Source organism: Polypterus senegalus, chromosome 11, assembly GCF_016835505.1.
Source record: "Polypterus senegalus isolate Bchr_013 chromosome 11, ASM1683550v1, whole genome shotgun sequence".
Classification (NCBI taxonomy): Eukaryota; Metazoa; Chordata; class Cladistia; order Polypteriformes; family Polypteridae; genus Polypterus; species Polypterus senegalus.
In genome coordinates this window covers 163,404,843-163,430,979 of record NC_053164.1, presented here as the reverse complement: position 1 = coordinate 163,430,979, position 26,137 = coordinate 163,404,843, and the positions used below count along the sequence as shown (strand labels likewise).

The following is a 26,137-nucleotide window of genomic DNA, read 5'->3' as shown; positions in this document are numbered from 1 at the left end:
GTGATTTTTGCAATGTTACTTTTTTGGTTGCTTGTGAGTTGGTTTTTAAATGCAGTTCGGATTTGTGCGATGTTGTTTTCTGCTGTGCTTAAAACTCATTTTAAAAACATTGTTTACAGCGATCAGGCTTTAAGTTTAATAGCGTGATCTCCTGCAATGTTACTTTTTTGGTTGCTTGTGAGTTGGTTTTTAAATGCAGTTCGGATTTGTGCGATTTTTTTTTTTCTGCTGTGCTTAACTCATTTAAAAAATGCTCTTGAGCACGGCAGCTGACAGGGAAGGGATGGGAGGGATAGGGGTGGGTGGTGTGTGTGTGTGTGTGTGTGTGTGTGTGTGTGTGTGTGTGTGTGTGTGTGTGTGTGTGTGTGTGTGTGTGTGTGTGTGTGTGTGTGTGTGTGTGTGTGTGTGTGTGCGCGTGCGTGCGTGCGTGCGAGAGAGAGAGCCAAGCTGCTCCTGTAGCGGAGGAAGGGAGGGGCTTTGGTGGTGTGTGTGCTACAGAGAGAGAGAGTGCGAGCGAGCGAGCCAGCTCGTGTAGGTGATCAGGGAGCCTGGGTGTTTTGTGTCAGTGTTATTCAATGTTTTTACATTAGTTTACTATTACACTGTGCATTCTATGATGTAATTAACTATATTTGTACTTAATCTTTACATATTTTCACATATTTACATACAGTCTGTATGGTCTGGAACGGATTAATTGCATTTACATACAATCCTATGGGGGAAACTGCTTCGGTTCACGACCAACTTTGTTTACGACCAAAGTTCTGGAACGAATTATGGTCGTGAACTGAGGTTCCACTGTATATATATGAAAGCCAAATACCACTGACTCACTCATCACGAAATCTCCTGAACCATGAGGACTTGGGACTTGAAATTTGGAATGTAGGTTACCCTTGGCTGCTCACAAAGAAATGGTTTTAAACATTTCCTGGTCCAAGCGCATTCTGTCTGTATGTCTGTCCAACGGATTTAGATCTGGTTGTTTTCTATAATTTGTTTGAACTTTCCTGTTGATTTTGCAACTTTTCTCAACACGCTAAGTACCATAGTTCGTTTGCAGTACTGATGTATTTATGCAACTCCAATAGAGTGACTGTGGGCCGAGAGCAGGGGGTGGGGGCCTTCCTCATTCACTCACAAGCCTCTGTTCGATTTGGTTTACGTCTCACCATGTGTTGGAGTATACCTTGCCTCCGCTTAGCTAGTGATACCTGTTTGTTCAATAGACATTATCATATACAGCTTAAGGAGTAATATTTGACATTTTTGAGCGAGAGATCAGAGCTCCATGTCTTTTACTGGGTAGCTGCTGATTGCCAGAGATTATCATGGCCATGTGCTTTTCTTCCCATGCGGGAAATGCTCTCCCGTCAGAGTTGAACATGATCAGATATAGTGCCAACGTCTATGATTTTTAAAGTATGTATGTGTGTAGGTATGGCATATATAAAATCACCATCCACTTTATTAGGTACACCTGTTCAACTGCTTGTTACCACGAATACCTAATCAGCCAATCACATGGCAGCAGCTCGATGCATTAGGCATGTAGACATTGTCAAGACAACTTGCTGAAGTTCAAACTGAGCATTAGAATAGGGAAGAAAGGTGATTTAAGTGAATTTCAATGTGGCGTGGTTATTGGTGCCAGACAGGCACAGTATTTCAGAAACTGTTGATCTATGGGAATTTTCGCACAAAACCATCATTAGGTTTTACAGTGATCCCTAGCTATACAGTAATCCCTCGCTATATCGCGCTTTGACTTTCGCGGTTTCACTCTATCGCGGATTTTAAATGTAAGCACATCTAAACATATATCACAGATTTTTCGCTGGTTCGCCGCTTTCTGCGGACAATGGGTCTTTTAATTTAGGTTACATGCTTCCTCAGTTTGATTGCCCAGTTGATTTCATACAAGGGACGCTATTGGCGGATGGCTTAGAAGCTACCCAATCAGAGCATGTATTGCATATTAACTAAAACTCCTCAATGCTATAAGATATGCTTCCCGCTGTGCTTGTTTGCTTCTCTATCTTTCTCTCTCTCTCTGCCTGACGGAGGGGTGTGAGCAGAGGGCTGTTTGCACAGAGGACACGGACGCTCCTCTACAAAATGCCGCTTTATCGCGGTGCTTCTGTATACTTAAAAGCATGTATTGATTTTTGATTGTTTGCTTTTTCTTTGCTGCGCCTCTCTGACATTCTCTGCTCCTGACGCTCCTTTATGACGGCGCTCCTTTGAAGATAAGATATGTTTGCTTTCTTTTAATTGTGAGAAAGAACTGTCATCTCTGTCTTGTCATGGAGCACAGTTGAAACGTTTGACTAAAGGGTGTTATTTCATGTCTAGAGGGCTCTAATAATGTTAACAGGGTGGGAGAGTTTATAAGGGCTTAAAATATATAAAAATAACCACACAAACATATGGTTTCTACTTCGCGGATTTTCACCTATCGCGGGGGGGTCTGGAACGCAACCCCCGCAATCGAGGAGGGATTACTGTATCGCGATTCGACTTTTGGCGGCTTCACTCCATCGCGGATTTTAAATGTAAGCATATCTAAATATATATCACGGATTTTTCGCTGGTTCGTGGATTTCTGCGGACAATGGGTCTTTTTATTTATGGTATATCTTCCTCAGTTTGTTTGCCCAGTTGATTTCATACAACGGACACAATTGGCAGATGGCTTAGAAGCTACCCAATCAGAACATGTATTACGTATTAAATAAAACTCCTCAATGATATACGATATGCTTCCCACACGGTGCTTGATTGTTTGCTTTTCTCTGTCTCTCTCACTTTCTCTGCCTGACGGATTGGGTGTGAGCACAGGGGCTGTTTGCCTAGAGGATACGGATGATCCTCTAAAAAAATGCCGCTTTATCGCGGTGCTTCGGCATACTTAAAAGCCCAAAAGTACGTGTTGATTTTTTGATTGTTTGCTTTTCTCTTGCTCTCTCTCTCTCTCTCTCTCTCTCTCTCTCTGTGACATTCTCTGCTCCTGACACGCATTCTTTGAAGAGGAAGATATGTTTGCATTCTTTTAATTGGGAGAAAGAACTGTCATCTCTGTCTTGTCATGGAGCACAGTTTAAACTTTTGACTAAAGGGTGTTATTTCATGTCTAGAGGGCTGTAATAATGTTAACAGTGTGGGAGAGTTTATAAGGGCATAAAATATATACAAATAACCATAACCATCGAGGAGGGATTACTATACAAAGAATGGGGTGAAAAAGGGAAAATATTCAGTGAATGGCAGTTGGCTGGGCGAAAATGCCTTTTTGATGCCAGAGGTCAGTGGAGAATGGAGAGAGTTTTGAGCTGATAGAAAGGCAAAAGTAACTCAAATAACCACTTGTTACAAACATGATATGCAACTCTGAATGCACAACATGTCGAACCTTGAAGCAGATTGGCTACAGCAGCAGGAGACCCTGCCGGGTACCACTCCTGTCAGCTAAGAACAGGCAACTGAAGCTACAGTTTGCACAGGGTCACCAAAATTGGACAATAGAAGAATATAAAAACATTGCATGGTCCAATGATTCTTGATTTCTGCTATGACATTTAGATGACAGGTTCAGAATTCGGCATCAACAACATGAAAGCATGGATCTATCCCGCCTTGTATCAACAGTTCATGCTGATGGTGGTGGTATAATGGTTGTGTGGGATATTTTCTTGACACACTTTGGGCCCCTTAGTACCAATTGAGTATTGTTTAAATGGCACAGCCTATCGGAGTATTGTTGCTGACCATGTCCATCCCTTTATGACCAAAGTGTACCCATCTTCTGATAGCTAATTCCAGCCGGATAACGTGCAATGTCACAAAGCTCAAATCATCTCAAATAGGTTTCTTGATTGAACATGATGATGAATTTACTTTACTCAAATGGCTTCCACAGTCACCAGATCTCAAGTCCAATAGAGCACCTTTGGTATGTGATGGAATGGGAGAATCACATCATGGATGTGTAGCCGACGAATTTGCAGCAACTATGTAATGCTCTCATGTCAATATGGGCCAAAATCCCTGAGGAACATTTCCAGCACCTTGGTGAAGCTATGCCATGAATGATTACGGCAGTTCTAAAGGCAAGAGATGGGTCCAACCTTGTACTAGAAAGGTGTACCTAATAAAATGGCCTGTGACTGTATATATAGTATATAAAAACTTAAATAGCATACATATTAGGTCACTGAAAGTCTTATTTTATATTTTCATTACTTTAATGAGATTCAATTTTTTGTCAGGTATATGAAGAACTTCGTGCAATTGGAGCAGCTGCTGCAGAGGCAAAAGCTCGCAGAATTTTAGCTGGTTTGAGTTTTACGCCTGAGATGCAGGTACGGCCCACAAAGAAATTTTCTGGTGGCTGGAGAATGAGAGTTTCTCTTGCAAGGTAAGAATATATTGATGTAAATCTATATTTAGTATATAGTTGCCCTTTTAGAAGATCGCATTTTTTGCTAAAGCATCTTTTTACAGGTTTAGACATTTTAGACAGTGTATATGTGTGTTTATTTTAATGTGCATAATATATAAATATACAGTTTACTTGTGTATGTGATAGGAAAAAATGTTAAAGGTTATTCAGAAAGGTTAAAGAAGCATGTCATGCAAACATATGGACACTCCTGGCCAAATTACATATTTTGTTGACATTTGAAGTAAAAAAAATAGTAAATACAGCTACAACAGCAAATAAACTAAAACAATGGCTTTTTTGTTAAAATGTTAATGTACTGTTATGATTTACAAAACCTTTCTCATACTGTAATGGTCCAGTGCTGCTTAGATTCACACCGTAAATTGGATGGTGATTTATTTTTTTTTAATAAAAAATTATTTTTTTTGGTGGTGATTCCGGGAACATATCCAGCCTTGGCCCGACCAGCACACACTCACAGACACGAATCAAACAAGTGTGTGAAATATTTTAAGCATAAAATTAAATGTAAACAATAAAAATCTGACAACCTTCCCCTTATGCTTTGGCAATACAAATACTACACACCACAATCAATCTTGACAATCAACACTCACGACAGTGTCCTTATCACAGTTCCAATGCAGCAGAAACAGATGAAATGGTATGGCGTAAAGATGACGATCCCGGGAACGACTTTCGTAATAAATTAAACATTTTTACAGGTATTCCTGTGGAGCGAGGGGTGAGATTTGCAAGAACACTTCCTCTGAAGACACACAACGACTTATCCACCACTATTCACACTAGAGGCAGGCACGAGACTGTCCATTCATCCTAGCAAGAAACGATCCAGGGTACAAATGACTTTGCAGTGGTTACATTTGATGAGACACATAGGATACGGGATACACAGATCTCTCTCTTGCTGTTTCACTAGTCCCTTTTCAAGATTCCCGCTTGCCCTCTGCAGCCCCTGTGCCCGTTTCAGACATCCAGTGAGGGCAATCCCGTTTGGTGCTGCTGGGAAATGGAGTCTTTCCAGCGGTAGCACTGCTGCATTTGGACAGCCATGGTCTAAGAAACATTCGGAAGAGAGGATTAAATATGTAACTGTGTAATTAAATTCTGAATAGCATATAGCCTGCAAAAGCCTGAAACTCTAACTTTTATTAATAAAGGCATAAAGGCACTACTGAAATGTTTATCATAAGAATAACATTAGGGTAGAGATGAGAGAGAAAATTTAGATTGGATTTTGCAGGTTGGGTGCAGTGTGTTTAGGAACATTGGAGGTTTACGGAAATCATAAAGTTGTATTTGTTTGTCAAACAAAATGAAAGTTACAATACTATTGTCATTACATAGCATCCACTTTAATATCTGAATTTTCTGTAATAAATTTAAAAGTGCAATAAATGTAGTAAATTTATTAAACCAACCTGGAAGGAGGTACCTGTGAGTGTTAGTTCCTCTTGAGAATACCACCGAAAGTGCAAAACCTAAGTTGAGGGGATGACTTTACAAAACCAGGAAAAACAACATTACAAGCTGTTTAATGGTTCTGAAATCTGATTTGTACCTTTATTTTTTTGCTAAAATATGTAAAGCACATAGTGAGGAGAAAGAGGAGTAGGAGTTGTAGGATTTTCATGTGTACTTGCAGGTCCAACCAACTTGCATCATATTGTCACTCCCCAGTACCAACGTAAACAAGAATGTGTTAAAATACATAACTTTGTTTTATTTAATAGAAAAAAACAAATCGGCTTATACTGTATGATGCATTGTATGACGGATAAAGAATGATGATGAATTGGTCAGATTATTTTAATAGAACAGCTATTTTGCAATGTATATTGACACACTATAGAAAGAAGAGGTGGATAGTAATGAGTTACATTTACTCCGTTACATTTACTTGAGTAACTTTTTTAAAAAATTGTACTTCTACGAGTAGTTTTACTGTGCCATACTTTTTACTTGAGTACATTTGTAAAGAAGAAACGCTACTCTTACTCCGCTACATTGGGCAACACTCAAATCGTTACTTTTTTCATTTACACATTTATATACACTATATTTTAGTTAGAGGGAAGTCACCAGTGGATCTGTCAAATAAAAGCAAATGGTTTTATAATTGTTGCTGGCTGTTGATAAAGCCACCAGCCCAGCAGTATGTGAAGGCCTACTGTGGAGGACAGTCCCTCTGGTTCTCCACAGTATAGTTTCATGGTGAGGCAACAGGTAGAAACGCCCAATGTTGGAACTAGGGAACCTGTAAGTGATTATCATGCGTTGCCTGAAGTAAACATGAAAGAAGGAAAAAATGCTTCCATCCATTTTATTAACCAGCTATCAACCTCCTATGCACTAATGGGTTTTTGGCATCATTGATAGATATATTGATAGATAGATACTTTATTAATCCCAAAAGGAAATTCACATAATCCAGCAGCAGTATACTAATACAAAAAAAAAAAAAACAATATTAAATTAAATAGTAATAAAGATGAAAAAAAATAAAAATAAAAAAGCAGACAATAACTTTGAGTAATGTTAGCATTTACTCCCCCCGGGTGAAAGTGAAGAGTTGCATAGTGTGGGGGAGGAACGATCTCCTCAGTCTGTCAGTGGAGCAGGACAGTGACAAAAGTCTGTCACTGAAGCTACTCCTCTGCCTGGAAATGACACTGTTCAGTGGATTCTTGATGATTGACAGGAGTTTGCTTAGTGCCCGTCGCTCTGCCACAGATGTTAAACTGTCCAACTTTACTCCTACAATAGAGCCTGCCTCCCCAGCACACCACCGCGTAGAAGAGGGCACTTGCCACAACCGTCTGGTAGAACATCTGCAGCATCTTATTGCAGATGTTGAAGAATGCCAACCTTCTCAGAAAGTATAGTCGGCTCTGACCTTTCTTACATAGAGCATCAGTATTGGCAGTCCAGTCCAATTTGTCATCCAGCTGCACTCCCAGATATTTATAGGTCTGCACCCTCTGCACACAGTCACCTCTGATGATCACAGGGTCCATGAGGGGCCTGGGCCTCCTAAAATCCACCACCAGCTCCTTGGTTTTGCTGGTGTTGTGATGAAAGTGGTTTGATTCGCACCATTTAACAAAGTCTTTGATTAGCTTCCTGTACTCCTCCTCCTGCCCACTCCTGATGCAGCCCACAATAGCAGTGTCATCAGCGAACTTTTGCACGTGACAGGACTCTGAGTCATATTGGAAATCTGATGTATATAGTTTGGACAGGACCGGAGAAAGTACAGTCCCCTGCGGCGCCCCTGTATTGCTGAACACAATGTCAGACCTGCAGTTCCCAAGACGCACATATTGAGGTGTGTCTGTAAGATAGTCCACGATCTATGCCACCAGGTGTGAATCTACTCCCATCTCAGTCAGCTTGTCTCTAAGGAGCAGAGGTTGGATGGTGTTGAAGGCACTAGAGAAGTCCAAAAACATAATTCTTACAGCACCACTGCCTCTGTCCAAGTGGGAGAGGGATCGGTGTAGCATATAGATGATGGCATCCTCCGCTCCCACCTTCTCCTGGTATGCAAACAGCAGAGGGTCGAGGGCGTGGCGGCTCTGTGGCCTCAGGTGGTGAAGCAGTAGCTGCTCCATGGTCTTCATCAGATGTGACGTCAGAGCAACAGGCCGGAAGTCATTCAGCTCACTAGGACGTGATACCTTTGGGACAGGGGTGATACAAGATGTTTTCCAAAGCCTTGGGACTCTCCCCTGTTCCAGGCTCAGGTTGAAGATGCGCTGTAGAGGACTCCCCAGTTCCAACGCACAGGCCTAAATTTAATACCCAAAAATGAATGGCTATTCTTTTCCTTTTGTAATAAAGGAGCTGAAAATGCCCAAAGAATGGTGAGTATAACAGTCCACATAATAAGAGAGTATTTGTATGAATAAAAACCTTTTCTTTTACAGCAATATTACCTAAATAAAACACAAAAAATAGTTGATGCTTTAGGGATTTTTCTCCCTGAATACTGAATTGTATGGTACATAACCCAAACATTTTATGATGCACAGCTCACTTTTTTTTGTGCCCCAGTGTGTCAGCGATCATTGTATTAAGTTTAGATTTCATATTAGCATTGCAAAGTTATACTGTTTGGCACAAGGTGCTCGCCTTTTAGGAAACATTGTCTCCGTTTTTGGAAACATTTAGTCTCTTGCACCTACATAATCTCTTAAAACAAGTATTGTAGTTTTAGTTATATTTTTTACAAAAGAATATATATATACTGCCTATATATCATCTGAAGCAACAACTTAACAATCTAACTACAGTACATACATATAATCACATACTTATCCAAACTTTCAAAAGTTTTTTTTCATGCCGCTCCTTAAACAATTTCTGTTTACCACTGGGCACAGAGAAAGTCACATTTTGTATAATACATTGTTTTTTTTTGTGCTGTGGTTAACTTATATTACTCTGCCTTCTATTGTAGTTGCCCCACAGAATTTTAGTTTTTATTTGTTTTTCTGCTGCTGTTGCTTTTTTTTTATTCTTGCATTTCATGTCTGGAGACAAGTACATATGTTTCCATGCCAGTTTCTCTTTCAATGCTGGGTTACAGAGGTGAGGACGGTGCCTTGCCTGGAAGTCTTGCACAGGGCCACAGAGTTAGTCACATACACCTAAACCAGTGGTTCTGAGACACGTTCTGGGTGGCAGGTGTTCAGAACTGCACAAGATGCACCATGCATTTGCTTCTCCAGCCCCACACCTGTTCCTCAGTTTTATTTCCTGTCTCAGCTGGGTCTCAGTGCCATAAAGTTTGCAAAACCCTAACTAAACCGTTTTCCCAGAGTACAACGTAGAGTGTCCAATCAACCCAGACAGCAAATTTTTGGCATGGCATTGAAAGAATTACCGGTGGCTATATTTTTATGGCTATAATTTAGTATTCAGTCCAAGAAAGTGCAATTAGAAACAGTATTAAAAATATCGCACATTGTTGTCAATCCTTCTGAGTGAGGTGACGGGGGTTGGTAGAGATGAAATTGTACCATGAAGAAATCAGTAGCTGAAAGAGCTTTTTTTTCCTGACATGTACTAGCAACTTAGTAACAGGTGCAGAGTGATACAGAGTTATTTAAACCAAGAGGCTGGTCCACTTATGTGATACTTCGAGAGGCACAGGTACAGAATAAAAGTATTCACCATTACACTAAGAAATATTGCTGGTGGTCTCCAAGTTGAAATTGAAAGGGCACTGCTCAGAAAACTTAACACAGGAAGAAGGTGCAGCAAGTAGTGTTTGAGTATATTAATTGAACCCATAATGCCTGAAATGTAAAACTGCACAACTTGATGCTTTAAACTTATGTTATGTTACCTTATGTAAACGTATACTTGGTTGTATTCAAGAAAATGTGTCTTTCTTAGTAGAGTCAAAACTACTATCAGAATCTGACTCAAGGTCTTCATATTTGTGCCAATATCATTCTGTAACTCTAGGACTTCCTCAACTTTTTTTTTAAAGGCATTTCCCTAGTACAAACTTTGTCATATTGCATGTCAACCAAGCAGTCCCCATGTACTCTTAAAGAAGCTTGCATGTAACAGGACATAAAGATGAGCTGTCACACAACCAACTTATTTCTTGCCTTTTATGCACATTTGTTACTTATGTAGAGTGAAGGACAAATCATAGACAGCTATACATCATGGAAAGCTCTGAACCTCAGATGTAAAGTGCGCCTTTCATAGTTTGTGGCACGATGCAGGTTTGAATCTTTGAAAGTATATTTACTCAGCTGTGATGCACAGCTGACTCTGGCATATACACTCACCTAAAGGATTATTAGGAACACCTGTTCAATTTCTCATTAATGCAATTATCTAATCAACCAATCACATGGCACTTGCCTCAATGCATTTAGGGGTGTGGTCTTGGTCAAGACAATCTCCTGAACTCCAAACTGAATGTCAGAATGGGAAAGAAAGGTGATTTAAGCAATTTTGAGCATGGCATGGTTGTTGGTGCCAGACGGGCCGGTTTGAGTATTTCACAATCTGCTCAGTTACTGGGATTTTCACGCACAACCATTTCTAGGGTTTACAAAGAATGGTGTGAAAAGGGAAAAACATCCAGTATGCGGCAGTCCTGTGGGCAAAAATGCCTTGTTGATGCTAGAGGTCAGAGGAGAATGGGCCGACTGATTCAAACTGATAGAAGAGCAACTTTGACTGACATAACCACTCGTTACAACCGAGGTATGCAGCAAAGCATTTGTGAAGCCACAACACGCACAACCTTGAGGTGGATGAACTACAACAGCAGAAGACCCCAACGGGTACCACTCATCTCCACTACAAATAGGAAAAAGAGGCTACAATTTGCACGAGCTCACCAAAATTGGACAGTTGAAGACTGGAAAAATGTTGCCTGGTCTGATGAGTCTCGATTTCTGTTGAGACATTCAAATGGTAGAGTCAGAATTTGGCGTAAACAGAATGAGAACATGGATCCATCATGCCTTGTTACCACTGTGCAGGCTGGTGGTGGTGGTGTAATGGTGTGGGGGATGTTTTCTTGGCACACTTTAGGCCCCTTAGTGCCAATTGGGCATCGTTTAAATGCCACAGGCTACCTGAGCATTGTTTCTGACCATGTCCATCCCTTCATGACCACCATGTACCCATCCTCTGATGGCTACTTCCAGCAGGATAATGCATCATGTCACAAAGCTCGAATCATTTCAAATTGGTTTCTCGAACATGACAATGAGTTCACTGTACTAAAATGGCCCCCACAGTCACCAGATCTCAACCCAATAGAGCATCTTTGGGATGTGGTGGAATGGGAGCTTCGTGCCCTGGATGTGCATCCCACAAATCTCCATCAACTGCAAGATGCTATCCTATCAATATGGGCCAACATTTCTAAAGAATGCTTTCAGCACCTTGTTGAATCAATGCCACGTAGAATTAAGGCAGTTCTGAAGGCGAAAGGGTGTCAAACACCGTATTAGTATGGTGTTCCTAATAATCCTTTAGGTGAGTGTACATGTGTAATTCACATATATTACTAATGAAAGAGAGCAGACTAATAGAAACTTACAATTTATTTGAAAGAAGGCATCCTGGGGTATGTGAAAATTCCATTATTGCTTTTGATTGACTTGTTTCATTACAAATTTATCCAAGAACTTTGAAATATGGTGATGTCCAGCCGACAGCACACCTCATGCTTAATTTTCTAAATTGAGATCTAAAGAGAAGCAATGAGTGTAAGAAAGAGAAATATTTGTTGAGGCACAATTGCAAACATTTCCATTTTTGGTTAATATTGGAGCAAAACACGAACCAATAGAAAGTCTGGTATAGTAAAGTATATTGAGTGAAGGATTTACTCTGTATGACTTTAGAATTGGGTGCAGTTAGTAACTTTTCTTTATAAAGACTAGGGGGCTTCGCTCGCCAACCCCTGTGTTTGGTTAATCAGTGTGGAACGAGCCTCGAACACAGACAGGTAGACATGTTACTAATCACCACCACACGTTTATTTACAACTAATATTTACAAGTCTTAAGTGCCACACAACCCACAGACTCCCTCAAAGTCCAGGCCAACACCACACTATGCCTCTTCTTCAGGCCGCCTCCTTCTTTCTCCTCTAGACCTTGTCCTCTTCCACCCGACTCTAGCCCTGAATGAAGGGAGGCGGCCCCTTTTATGTCCCCCTGGATGTGCTCCAGCACTCTTCCACCGACACGCCCCAGTGTGGCAGAAGTGCCAGCTGTATTCCCGGAAGCACTCAGGGTTTCCCTGCTCCTCTTCCCCCAGCACTTCCTGGTGTGGCTGAAGTGCTGAGGTCCAGGGCTCTCCAGGCATTGGGGCGCCCCCTGGCAGTGATCAGGGCCCCTACAGGGTTGAGCTTCAAAGCTCTGCACCCGTGGCCCCCAAAGCAACCAGGGCAGTCGCCCCCTTGTGGTCTGGAGGAGGTGCAAGCCCTCCTCCGGTCCTCCTGGGTGTCCCGGCTGGGTACCACCCCAGGCCGCGTGCCACACCAGATATACACCATAAAATTTTTTTTTCTTTTGAATTGTTTCAATTTCATTATTTCCACTTTAACTTTAAAGCTTTATTAAAAACAATATTTTTTGGAGACACGTTGTGACAGTGCAGCGTATAACTGCCTGTGAGTAAATATTGTTTCTGTTTCTCTAATAAATCCGACTTTTTCTAATATTTGTCCATGTGATTTATTGATTGTCACAGCAAAAGCTATTCTCATGATAAACTGTAAACATTTTAATACGAATGGCATATCACGATCTCCTTTGGTGTGTAATGTTATTTGCGGAATATATACATTACCTTTCTTGTCACCTGTTAAAATTTGCATCGCTTCTCCGTGATCATAAATATACACCTGACCGAATTGTGTATTCTTTGAAATTAAACTTGTCGTTGCTTTAACTGTTGCAAGACCACAGATTTATAGCGTATGGTCCAATTATTGTGTAAATCCACCTTTTGTGCATTTAATTATGCGAATGCGAAAAGACTTTTTTGTTGTCTACTCTTTGCCTTTTTTATTCCTGACCTGGATTTGTCCTGCTATTTTTTCAATTACACCTGGTTCTGATGACTAATCACCTTTTGTTTGCGATAATGCGATCTTTACTATCTTTGTTTTGATACTGTAGCGACACAAAAGTTTTGCTTGAACAATCGCCAACTTCGTAACCCCAAACACAACTTTCTAGCACCCTCTCCAACCCCTCCTCCCCTGGGTCTCGCCCAAACCCCCCCCACCACATCAATCAGTACCCTGCTTTCAGTCTTCCGTGCTGGACTCCGCCCTCCCTCAATTGGACCTAACAGTCACTTAAAACCAAAAAGGCTTCAACCTGGCTGGGACACTACAATACTTTCACATTTTACTGCTTTCATATTCTGTAGCTTTCTCTACATGTGTATCGCACCATCCTTTGTTTGAGCCTTTCAAATTCCACCGCTTTCATAATCTCTTACCTGCCTTTTTTTTTCTCTCCAACGCCTTTGGGTCTCTATTCTCTGTATTGTCCTTATACGCTTTATATGTGCTGAGAGCACAGGATCTGTGTGTGCTACGTGCCTTTACACGGCTGAGTGTTTTTTGATGGGTGTGCTGTTATATGATATCTTTTGTAAGTAGGGCGTGTCTTGCAAGAATCTCATGTTCCATGTCCCCGCGAGACAGCCCTGGGACAATCTCTTGGCACCAAGTCTCATGTTTACGATCCCCGTGAGACGCTCCGTGGCCAGTCTCTCTTGTCTCACGCGTCTTTTAAATGTCTTCCGAGAACTTCCAGGAAGATCATGTCTCGTCACCCTGCTTTTCCTTTCCAGTATTTTTTTTATAATAGAGAGATGATTTACTGTTGTAGTTTATTATTGAAATCAGTGCAGTACTTTTTGTATAGACAGTCTTATCATAGTATTAAATATTTACTAATAAATAAGTAGTTTCAAAGTTCCCTAATCTCTCTCTTTTTGCTTTAGAGCCCTTTTTATGGAGCCTACTTTGTTAATGCTGGATGAACCTACCAATCACCTGGATCTGAATGCTGTTATATGGCTTAACAAGTAAGCACCTTTCATATAGACTGTACTTTTCTTTTGTCCTGATTCATATTAGTTTTGTAAAAAATTCATTTTCTTCATAATTCTTTCATTTTGATTTTTGAATTTCTATGTAAGTGTATTTATTCTTCTAAAAGGAATACTACAAAATTCATGTGTATAAGTTTAATGGGTTTTGCCATGAATATGAGATGGAATTGGGATGTTGACATTTTGAGGGAATCTAGGTGAATCGTTCCTATAGTAGCCTTGTCACATTCATATTTAAATTTAACATTTAAATGTGTATCACAATTTTTATTTTACAATTTAGAAATTTTAAATTTAATTCCAATAATTGCACATTGTTTACAGAAATTGACTAATCATACTTTTTATATATATATTCTGTTATCAATAGAACAGACAAACATCTCTTCAAACATGAAATTTAGCCTTTTGCGTTTTGAAATGTGAGCTGTTATCTTGAGCCTCCCTTTAACCTAGAGGAGTCTGACATCATGTGGCTCTCTTATTTTTAAATCCCAGAAAGCAATTGGGTTACTTTTAAAACCTAATTCATACTTCATGGAGAGGGAAATTTTGGATATTTGATTTTCTACTTCAACAAATAAATGTACGCAAGATGAGAATGCTGTACTTCCTACATTGCCTGTTGCGTAAAGTGAAACTGCATGAATGTTCCACTGAAAATATTCTGCTCATTGGTTTTGCATGTTATACAAAGTACAAATAGAGCAGGTAAATACTTTAAATGTCTTCTTGTAATGATCAGTGACTGGTTCATTACTGTCATTACTTACCAGATGCAACTTTTCAAGCAATCACATACCTAAAATACATCTTAGTGAGTAGTTGGAAAGAACATTGTAAAAGACAGAGGATAAAAGTTAAATAAAAGAAGCTTGTTGCTGTAGTTAGTCATAGTTTAGGTGATAACTATCAGTCAATTTTTCTTGCTTGTGCCATTTTTAAATGTACTTGCTAGTTAGTAGACAACAGTACATTTCATTCATACACTTGACTTTCTCTTAAAAATAATGAGATTTTAATTTTTGTCCTGATGAAAAAGAAATGTTCACCTATTCCCACAGGTCATAAAGAGCTACAGCTAGGTTTCTAGTCTTTGTTCAGTTTGTACCACTTTATATCAACAGTTACAGGTAAATCTTCAAATGCTTCGCAATGTTATGCCCTTTGTATATTTTCTAATATTTATATTAAAAAAGTCAAAATACTGGCAGACATGAAGTTGTAAAAAGTGGCAATGGACAAGTGTAGTAGTATTTATAGAATTGTATAATGTTTATTGGTGCCTTTAACTTGCAATACAGATCAGAGTATTAAATGCAGTGATTCATTATAAAGTTCTTTTTTTATTGTGTATTTTCATAATATCTAATTTAAGCAACCAGGATCCAAGAGCTTCATATCACCTTCCATAATTTCAGTTAATAAATATTTTTTAAAAATTCAGAAAATGTAAAAACATATGGGCTATATTGGTTTAACATAAGAAATCTGATTTTGTTTGCTGAAAACTTTCCAAATATCTATGGTATCCTTTTTCACACACAGCTACTTGCAGGGATGGAAGAAAACCCTTCTAATAGTTTCTCACGACCAAGGATTCTTGGATGATGTATGCACAGATATTATTCATTTGGACAACCAGAAACTGTATTACTACAGAGGCAACTACTGTATGTATCACAGAGATTTTGTAGGTAATCTGTACTAAAATTAAGTGTCCTTTTTAGTCACTAATAAAGCTCATTTTTATCTTTCATAGTGACATTTAAGAAGATGTATGTTCAGAAGCAGAAGGAGCTGCTAAAGCAGTATGAGAAACAAGAAAAAAAACTGAAAGACCTTAAAGCTGGAGGGAAATCTACAAAGCAAGCTGTGAGTAGTTCTTAATGTTATTTGCAGCAATATTTACTTGTCTGGACAACATTATTGTATGAGTAACTATTTCATTATTGTAATTATGTGCTTTCATTACCTTTTATAATATACGGTTGGCCCTCCTTATCCACAGAGGGTTGGTTCCAAGACACCACCCCAATATCCCCCACCGCCCCCGCAGATGCCAAAATGTTTTGGATGCTCAAGTATATTATATAAAATTGCATAGCATCTGCATGTAGCCTACATACATCCTCCCATGTGCTTTAAATTATCTCTTGTTTTACTTATAATACCTATACTATGTAAATGCTATATACATAATTGTTATACTGTATTGCTTAGGGAATAATGACAGATGACATAACACTTTTCAATAGATCTAAGATTTTTATTTTCTCATTGACAGAGAGGACTATATGCTTCCTCCTAACATCTGAGTGATTGTTTTGACTGCTTATTTTCTTTTTAGAAGCTGTTTTATCATGATAACAAGGGGTGCACAGCAAGGCCCAATCAGCACCTTACAGTCACATATGCCAACTGAATGTCTTTTGTATAAAAAAAGAAAGAAAGAAATCAGGACAGCACTTCCCACTTGAAACTTAAGCATTTAATTTACAGTTACAATTTACAATTAAATTTTTCTGTTATGGATTACCTATGGGCAGTGTATGTGTGTTTTGGCCTGAAGAGTTTTTTGACTGCATGTGTATAGATAACCAAACCTACATTTAAAGCCGGTGTCCTGGCTAGATATCTCCAGGCTTATGGATAGGTTCACTTTTATTGCTTTGGAGAGCAGCAACGGTTTAAGGAAGTCCAATTTAGTTTAACATTTTGGTTAGTAATTAGTTTGTCTACTATGCTTGAATGCCTTTATTTTCCATAATAAGTGTATATCTTTTGTGTTTTGTTTAAGACATGCAGTACTGTGAAATGTGTAAAGATGTAAATCAGATGCTGAGGTAGGAAAATTGAGTGAGATAGTGCTTTCCTTTTATAAAGTCAGTGATTATTGGAGAACGGGGTTGATTGATCTACAAAGTAGAGCAAGGTTGCTTTGTGTGAGAAGAGCTATCCTTCTGAAGAGCAGTGTGTTGGCTCAGCAATTGGTTGCCATATTGGAGCTGTAAGTTTACTCCTTTGAGCCATTTTATTCAACTTCTATGGTGGGATGCTACAGCAGGGTATGTCTACAAATCACTTCATTCAGCCCTAATTTCTGGATTTTTTTTTTTTAATACCGTTGAATCTGCAGATGTGGAACCCTTAGATACAAAGGGCCAACTGTATTTTGCACTTATTTAAGGATTCTAATAAAAGATAAAAATAATATAATTCATGATACTGTTTTATAGGAGAAACAGACTAAAGAAGCTCTAACAAGAAAGCAGCAGAAGGGGCGTAAAAAGACTCAGGAAGAGGAGGGACCTGAGCAGCAAGAATTGTTGAAGAGGCCCAAGGAGTACACAGTGAAATTTACCTTTCCTAATCCACCTCCACTTAGTCCACCTATTCTTGGCCTTCACAGTAGGAGCCTTTCTTCTAAATAGGAACTAATTTATTGAAATACTAATCAGTAGAGCTTTTATTTTTTTCTTGACTTGACATGCAGTAAGTATGCTATAACACCTGTTATTTAGAAATATCCAAATAGGAAGCACTTGTTTCTCCCATTTTATGTATTTTTCAAATCTATATTTCATTTTAATGAAGTTGTAGGTTTTTTATTGTAAGCAGTAGTCATGTGAAAAAATAAGTACACCCTATGAAATAATGTCACATATGTGGACATATCAGAATTTGATGTTCATTTAAACAGTATCTTTGCCAATAAGAGAAATTTGACATTTAATTTAACGTAAAAGTTATAATTTTTTGGTGGAATCTTTTTTTAAGAAGACACTTAATTACTAATGGTTAACATCACCTTTAATGTTTGATTAAAGGAATATTCATAGTAAGTTTAATGATTAAATAAGCTAACTGCAAAATCTCTGGAAGACTAAAATCAATACTCTGTCAAGTCAAGAAAAAACTTCTTGCTCTACTTATTTTGCTATGGATCAAGCATTAAATATATACATATGTGTATTTTACAGGTGTTGAATTTGGATATGAAGGTCAGAAATTACTTTTTAGAAATGTTGATTTTGGTATTGACATGGATTCCAGAAGTAAGTATATATTAATTAATTACAAGATGTCTTGTAATGCAAGAAAATATTAGAACAGTTAAGGCAGGAGTGCATGAAAAGAAAACATAAAACTAATTTTGATGAAAAATTTGTATTAATGATTGCTTCTCGTTCCCATCTATGTTTGACAACTTTTCAAAGGGGTTATAGAAAAGGATGCAAGGAAAGAAAGACAAATTAGAAATAGATAAGTATATGAATAAAAAAATTAGATACTAAAAGTAATACAGTAATCCCTCCCTCGATCAGCGGGGATTGTGTTCCAGAACCCCCGATAGACGAAAATCCGCGAAGTAGAAACCATATGTTTGTGTAGTTATTTTTATATATTTTAAGCCCTTATAAACTCTCCCACACTGTTAACATTATTAGAGCCCTCTAGACATGAAATAACACCCTTTAGTCAAAAGTTTAAACTGTTCTCTATGACAAGACAGAGATGACAGTTCTTTCTCACAATTAAAAGAATGCAAATAGATCTTCTTCTCTTCAGGAGCAGAGAATTTCAGAGGGAGAGAGAGCGAGCTCGCAAAGAAAAACAATCAAAAAATCAATACTTGTGCTTTTAAGTTTGTCGCGGAATTTTTATAGGAGCGTTAGTATCTTCTAAGCAAACAGCCTCTGTGCAAACAGCCCCTCTGCTCACATCTCCGTCAGGTGCAGAGAACGTCAGAGAGAGAGAGCGAGATTAAAGCAACAATCAAAAAATCAATACATGTGCTTTTGTGCTTTTAAATATGCCGAGCACCCCAATAAAGCAGCATTTTTTTAGAGGAGCGTCAGTATCTTTTAAGCAAACAGCACCTCTGCTCACAGCCCCTTCGTCAGGCGCAGAGAATGTCAGAGAGGGTGAGATAGAGGCAGAGACAAGCAAACAAGCTCCGCGCGGGATGCATATCTTATAGCATTGAGGAGTTTTAGTTAATATGTAATACATGCTCTGATTGGGTAGCTTCTAAGCCATCCGCCAATAGCGTCCCTTGTATGAAATCAACAGGGCAACCAAACTGAGGAAGCGTGTAGCATAAATTAAAAGACCCACTGTCTGCAGAAATCCGCGAACCAGCAAAAAATCTGTGATATATATTTAGATGTGCTTACATTTAAAATCCGCGATAGAGTGAAACCGCGAAAGTCAAAGCGCGATATAGCGAGGGATTACTGTAAATTGGAATAAATCGATGTGCACTTATGTAACACATCTATACATTAATAGATAAAGTAGAGCCTTTATTTATAAAATCATTTTTTAAGTCTCTAATGATAAGTCTGATTCTATGGTCAGATGGCCAGGAAGGACATAAAAATAAAATAAACCTTCAGAAAAAATATCTGCAGGGGTTCCAAGGTCAAAATACCACCCAGCCAACACTAGGCAATTGAAGATCCCAATGGACTACACTGCTAGTAAATTTTCTCTATTTTTACACAGTTCTATTTTTAAATAAGTTAATATTTTTTAAGATGTATGTGATATGAATTATTTACCTGCATGTATATGTACTCCCAGTGTGGCTTTGATGATGAACTTGTTTTATAAAAATATCTGGCATCAACCTCACTATTCACCATATTTTTATTTCAGATCATTTATCACTGGCACATTTAAATGCTGTGCACAGTTACACATACAATACATGCTAACAATTAGTAAAGCACAAAGAAACATGCTGTCCATCCATCTTTCAAACCTGCTTATCCAGAGCAGGATCCCCTCGAAGTTGAAGCCTGTCATAGCAACCATTATGCACAATTCCTGGAAATGGCACCAGCCCATTGCAGGGTGAACACATACACACAGACCAATTTAGCATCACCAATCCACCTAATCTGGAAGTGTTTTGTCTGTGAAACACAGCCAGATTACCTGGAGGAAATCCATTACAAACACAGAGAGAACATGCAAACTTCATGCAGTACCGCAGATGATAATCCTTGTCTCCTTCTTATCCATTAATATTGTATTCTAGGTAATGCAACATGCTGACAGGTAGTGCTTCTTTTGTAAATGATAAAAAAGGTGCAGGTTTATAAGTTTTGTTTTTATATACTCAGTATTGTTTTATAGCATTGGTATACAACTTTGTGCATGTTTTGAAGATTTTTTTATTCTCCTTCCTATTACTAGAAGGCTCAGAAGATAGGTGGCTGTGTACAGTGGAACCTCGTATCACGACTGTAATTTGTTCCAAAACTCTGGTCGTAACCCGATTTGGTCGTGACCCAAAGTAATTTCCCCCATAGGATTGTATGTAAATACAATTAATGCGTTCCGGACCAAACGAGCTGTATGTAAATAGTTTTTTAAGCACAAAAATGATTAATTATACCATAGAATGCACAGTGTAATAGTAAACTAAATGTGAAAACATTGAATAACACTGAGAAAACCTTGAACAGAGAATGCTCAAATCAGTCTCTTAAAAAAGGAGCCCGGTGCATTCTCTAACTGTCTTCTTGGCCTTACGCAGCCAGCCCTCTCTCTCCCTCTCTCTCTCTCTCTCTCTCGTTCACTGACTGCACAAGGAATGCACAGAGAGAGACTGAGCACATGTGGAAATCATCGGCAAGTACAAACCAGAAGGGAAACTGGCTTGTTCGTCACCCAAGTGTGTGGTCGTTAACAGAGGCAAAAGTTTGGCAAACTTTTTGGTCATAACCCAATTTTTGTACGTGTTCACAGACGTTAGTGAACCGAGGTTCCACTGTATTTTGTTTCAGTACTTTGCAGGAGAAAAGTGTGTTTTAAGTGTCATGTGGCTTTGTAACATTTGTGTTTGACTTGTCTGAGGTGAAAGAGCCCTAACATCACTGCAGAATTACAGTTGCTTATAAAAGCTGATAATATAAACTTTTTTTGTGTTCTTGTATATTGTACTGCAAAAAAGCTTAATGAGTTGTATATACTGTAAAATAGTATTTCAAATCAGTTCTTAGAACCTAGTTCAGAATGCCTGAATAACATTGACTTTGTGTATAGAAAAATATAATTTGTTACAATCAATCAATCAATCAATCAATCAACATTTATTTATATAGCACATATTCATACAAAAAAATGTAGCTCAAAGTGCTTTACAAAATGAATAGAGAAATAGAAGACACAAGATAAACATAAGTCAACATTAATTAACATAGAATAAGAGTAAGGTCCGATGGCCAGGGTGGACAGAAAAAACAAATAAAAAACTCCAAAGGCTGGAGAAAAAAATAAAATCTGTATGGGTTCCAGACCAAGAGACCGCCCAGTCCCCTCTGGGCAATCTACCTAACATAAGTCAAACAGTCCTCTTTGTATTTAGGGTTTTCATGGAAGGACCTGATGATGATGGTCACGTAGACTTCTGGCTTTCAGTCCATCAATGTTGGTGCATCATGATGCTTTGAGTAGGTGGTGGTGGCGCAGGCCGCCACCACAAAGAAACCGGAAAAAGAAACAGACGAGAGTAGGGGTCAGTATGGATTTTGGAGCCACTGTGAATAATTATTATGAAGAATTGAACATACAGAGTATCAGTATTAAGTTAAAGTGAAGTTATAAAAAGGCCATGTTAAAGTAATGTGTTTTCAGCAGTGTTTTAAAGTGCTCTACTGTATTTGCCTGGCGAATTCCTATTGGCAGGCTATTCCAGATTTTGGGTGCATAACAGTAGAAGGCCGCCTCACCACTTCTTTTAAGTTTAGCTTTTGGAATTATAAGGAGACACTCATTTGAAGATCTAAGGTTACGATTTGGAATATAATGCGTCAGGCATTCCGATATATAAGATGGAGCGAGATTATTTAAGGCTTTATAAAGCATAAGCAGTATTTTAAAGTCAATCCTGAATGACACAGGCAACCAGTGTAGTGACATCAAAACTGGAGAAATGTGTTCGATTTTCTTTTCCTAGTTAGGATTCTAGCAGCTGCATTCTGCACTTGTTGCAAATGATTTATGTCTTTTTTGGGTAGTCCTGAGAGGAGTGCGTTACAGTAATCTAGTCTACTGAAAACAAAAGCGTGAATTAATTTCTCCGCATCTTTCAATGATATAAGAGGTCTAACTTTAGCTATGTTTCTTAAGTGAAAAATGCTGTCCTAGTGGTCTGATGAATATGCGATTTAAAATTCAGATTACAGTCAACGGTTACCCCTAAATTTTTTACTTCCGTCTTAACTTTTAATCCTAGTGCATCAAGTTTATTTCTGATAACCTCACTGAATCCATTATTGCCAATTACTAAAATTTCAGTTTTCTCTTTATTTAGTTTGAGAAAATTACTATTCATCCATTCAGAAATACCAGTAAGACATTGTGTTAGTGTATCGAAAGAGTCGGAGTCATCAGGTGCTATAGATAAGTACAGCTGTGTGTCATCAGTATAGCTGTGGTAGCTCACGTTGTAACCCGAGATAATCTGACCTAACGGAAGCATGTTGATTGAGAATAACAGCGAACCCAGGATAGAGCCTTGTGGAACACCATATCGGATATCATGTGTCTTTGAGATTTGATTACCACAACTCACAAAGAATTTTCTCCCTGCCAGGTAGGATTCAAACCAATTTAAGACACTGCCAGAGAGGCCCACCCATTGACTAAGGCGATTTCTAAGAATATTATGATCAATGGTGTCAAATGCAGCACTCAGATCTAAGAGGATGAGAACAGATAAATGCCCTCTGTCTGCATTTACCCGCAAGTCATTTACTACTTTAACGAGTGCAGTTTCTGTACTGTGATTTGTTCTGAAGCCTGACTGAAATGTATCAAGAATAGCATGTTTATTTAGGTGGTCATTTAACTGCATAATGACTGCCTTCTTTAGAATTTTACTTAAGAAGGGCAGGTTAGAAATGGGTCTAAAATTTTCAAAGGCAGAGGGGTCAAGATTATTTTTCTTGAGCAGGGGTTTAACTACAGCAGTCTTAAGACAGTCTGGAAAGACCCCATATCTAATGACAATTAACTATGTCCAGAATATTGTCAATTAGCACGCCTGATATTTCTTTGAAAAACCTGGTTGGTATTGGGTCAAGGACGCAGGTGGAGGGTTTCAGTTGAGAGATTATACTATGTAATTCAGGTAAATCTATCCTGGTGAAAGCATTTAATTTGTTTATAACGGAGTACAGGGGCTTTGGAGGTTCTGCAGTGTTGGGGAGATATACTATGTTATCTCTAATATCATTAATTTTTTGAGTGAAAAATACAGCAATGTTCTCACAGGTTTCACTGGAAGTATTCTGGGGCATTCCTTTGTGTTACCTGGGTTTAACAGACGATCAATTGTTGAAAATAAGACTCTGGGATTACTAGCATTGTTATTTATAATATTAGAGAAATAGCAGCGCCTCTCAAGGCGGACTGTGTTATTGTATTCTGTTATTTTAGCCTTCAATATCTCATAATGAATAGTTAGTTTAGTTTTCCTCCATTTACGCTCAGCTCTACGACATGTTCTTTTTAAATCAGACACTCTTTGGGTCTTCCATGGAATAACAGTACTAGAGGATTTTTAACTGTCTTTTCAGGTGCAACTATGTCAACAGCAGTTCTTACTTTAGAATTAAAGTTTTCCACTTTACTATTTACATTATCCTCGGTATTATAGTTGGCATTATAAACGGACTGATTGCTTAGAATAGTTGTAAGCTTTAAAGCTGCTGATGAGTCAAAGAAGCGTTTTTTAACAAAATGCTTCTCATGAGCGTTTTCTATCTTTATTTCTATATTAAATAGTAGAAGGAAATGGTCTGATAGACCGATATCAGTGACCTGCTTTATATCAACTTTAAGTCCTTTAGTAATCACTAAGTCTAACGTATGACCTGCTTTATGTTTAGGCTGATTTACGAGCTGCCTCAAATCAAAAGAGAAGCTTGTATTTGATCTCTTCTCCAAATAAATCATTCATTGTCTTCCCGCAGATGCTATGATTCAGCTAGTTCAGCTTCTTCTTCCCTACTGATTTTATTGCATTTCACTGAAATTCCCAAACATTTTTGTGTTTTTGCTGACCTCGAGGTGAAGCATTTGCATTTTTATTGCATTTGCGGCACACATTACAAGAATGAAGTATGCAAACATAGGCCTGCTAGATAAAGTGTATACAAGTATTCTGACACAAATTTGCACATACAGTAATTGTGTAATTGAGATGAAATGTAAAAAAAAAAAAAGAATCAGCTGTTTTTAGAATTATAGATTTTGATTTTTCTCTTATGGAAAAACATTGGAATTCATCTCAGCAGATATGCTGCATTTGGTTGGTCATGGTTGTGTGCATTACTGTTCCCAGCAGTGGACTGAATCCATGTTCATTGTTAGCTCCTGCTTTGTAACGTAGTGATGTTTCAATAGGCTCCAGACATCACAACCCAAAGATTAGGTAAAATTGTTTGGTAAGATACATATATGGAAAATACAATTGTGTCAAAACTGTGATACTCAATAAAGTTAAATTTGAAATGTAATTATCAGTATTACATTCAATAGAATGTATATTTTTATGATTGCAGTCTGTATCGTGGGTCCAAATGGAGTTGGAAAGAGTACCCTGCTGCTGCTACTAACTGGTAAACTTAGCCCAGTAAGTATTTTTTATGTCTGTATGAATTTATTTATTTAATTTAATTCTGAGATTGTTCTTTGTGTTGGTGAAATCAAATTTTAAATTCTGTTTCTTGCTATACATCATTTTTTGACCATGATTTTTTGATTATGTGAAGTTTTATCCAGTGCATTGAAAAATAATTCAACCTTCATGCACCTTTTAACATTTTACCAATCTTTCATGTTGAATTTTGATGCATTACTGTGGGAAATTGGTGACAAGTCAAGCAAAATGACACCTTTTATTGGCTAACTAAAAAGATTACAGCTGCCCTGCTGTGCACTGCGAGAGTCGATTCTACAATAAAATAAAAATAAAAAGAGTAATAAAAATCATCACCCCAAAAGCTGATAATAGACATCCGTAGTATATGTGTACCAAATTTCAGGTCAATAGGTCAAACGGTTTGCGAGCCACAGGTGATTTAAAATCCTGGACAGACAAACGAACAGCTACGGTGGCGTATTATATAAGAAGATCAGTTACCCACTGATGGAAAAAAAAAAAAAAGGTGGGTTAAGATTCTTCCAGCTGAGCAAGATAAATTTACGTGCCAATAGTTAAGTAAAGGCAATTACAATTTGTTTGTCCATCTCAACCTTAAGTCTATCTGGAAGTGCACCAAACACATCTGTTAGTGAATTAGGAGAGATTGTGACACCAAGTCTGTCTGAAAGGCATTTAAACATTTTGGTCTGAAATGATGTTAATTTGGTGCAGGCCTAGTGAGGCTGGAACTTGATTGCAGCATTCACAGGTTGGATCTTGCCCTGGAAACATTTTGGACAATTTTAAATGAGACTGATAATAATTGTATGTTTTGCACATATGGGGCTAGAGTGAATTCTTTTTTTTTTTTTTTTTTATTAATTTTATTACAATCAATACATAGCAATCAAGTTTTTACAAAAAAAAACGAATTATGCTAAGAACAGATCGATCCCCACCCTTGAGAGAGAGAGCAAGCCAAACGGTGTAAAATTTAAGGCTTTTAAAAATACCTAAATCAACAAATTCTCTGTGCTTTATAAACATTTCAAAATATTACTGATTAGATCCTGCCATGTTTTGAAAAAGTCTGCACAGATCCTCTAACTGAGTATTTGATTTTTTCCAATTTTAAATAATATAACACATCAGTTTCCCACTGACTTAAAAGAGGAGAGTTTGGGTTCTTCCAGTTTATCAGAATAAGTCTGCGTGCCAACAGTGTAGTGAATGCAATCACAATTTGTTTGTCTTTCTCCACTTTAAGACCCTCTGGAAGAACCCCAAACACAGCTGTTAATGGGTTAGGAGGGATTGTGAGTCCAAGACTGTCTGAGAGGTAATTAAAAATTTTTGTCCAGAATAATGTTAATTTGGTGCAG

General features: G+C 38.2%; 1 protein-coding gene across 1 annotated transcript in view; it reads left to right on the top strand.

Moving 5' to 3' along the window:
• abcf1 (ATP-binding cassette, sub-family F (GCN20), member 1) overlaps positions 1–26,137 on the top strand; it is a 220,415-nt gene that overhangs the window by 166,214 nt on the left and 28,064 nt on the right. Inside the window, exons 13-19 of the mRNA XM_039770000.1 lie at positions 4,272–4,420; positions 13,979–14,062; positions 15,638–15,762; positions 15,852–15,964; positions 17,329–17,500; positions 18,073–18,147; positions 24,673–24,743. Of these exons, the coding sequence (XP_039625934.1) occupies positions 4,272–4,420; positions 13,979–14,062; positions 15,638–15,762; positions 15,852–15,964; positions 17,329–17,500; positions 18,073–18,147; positions 24,673–24,743 (789 nt within the window). The remainder of the gene's footprint in view (positions 1–4,271; positions 4,421–13,978; positions 14,063–15,637; positions 15,763–15,851; positions 15,965–17,328; positions 17,501–18,072; positions 18,148–24,672; positions 24,744–26,137) is intronic.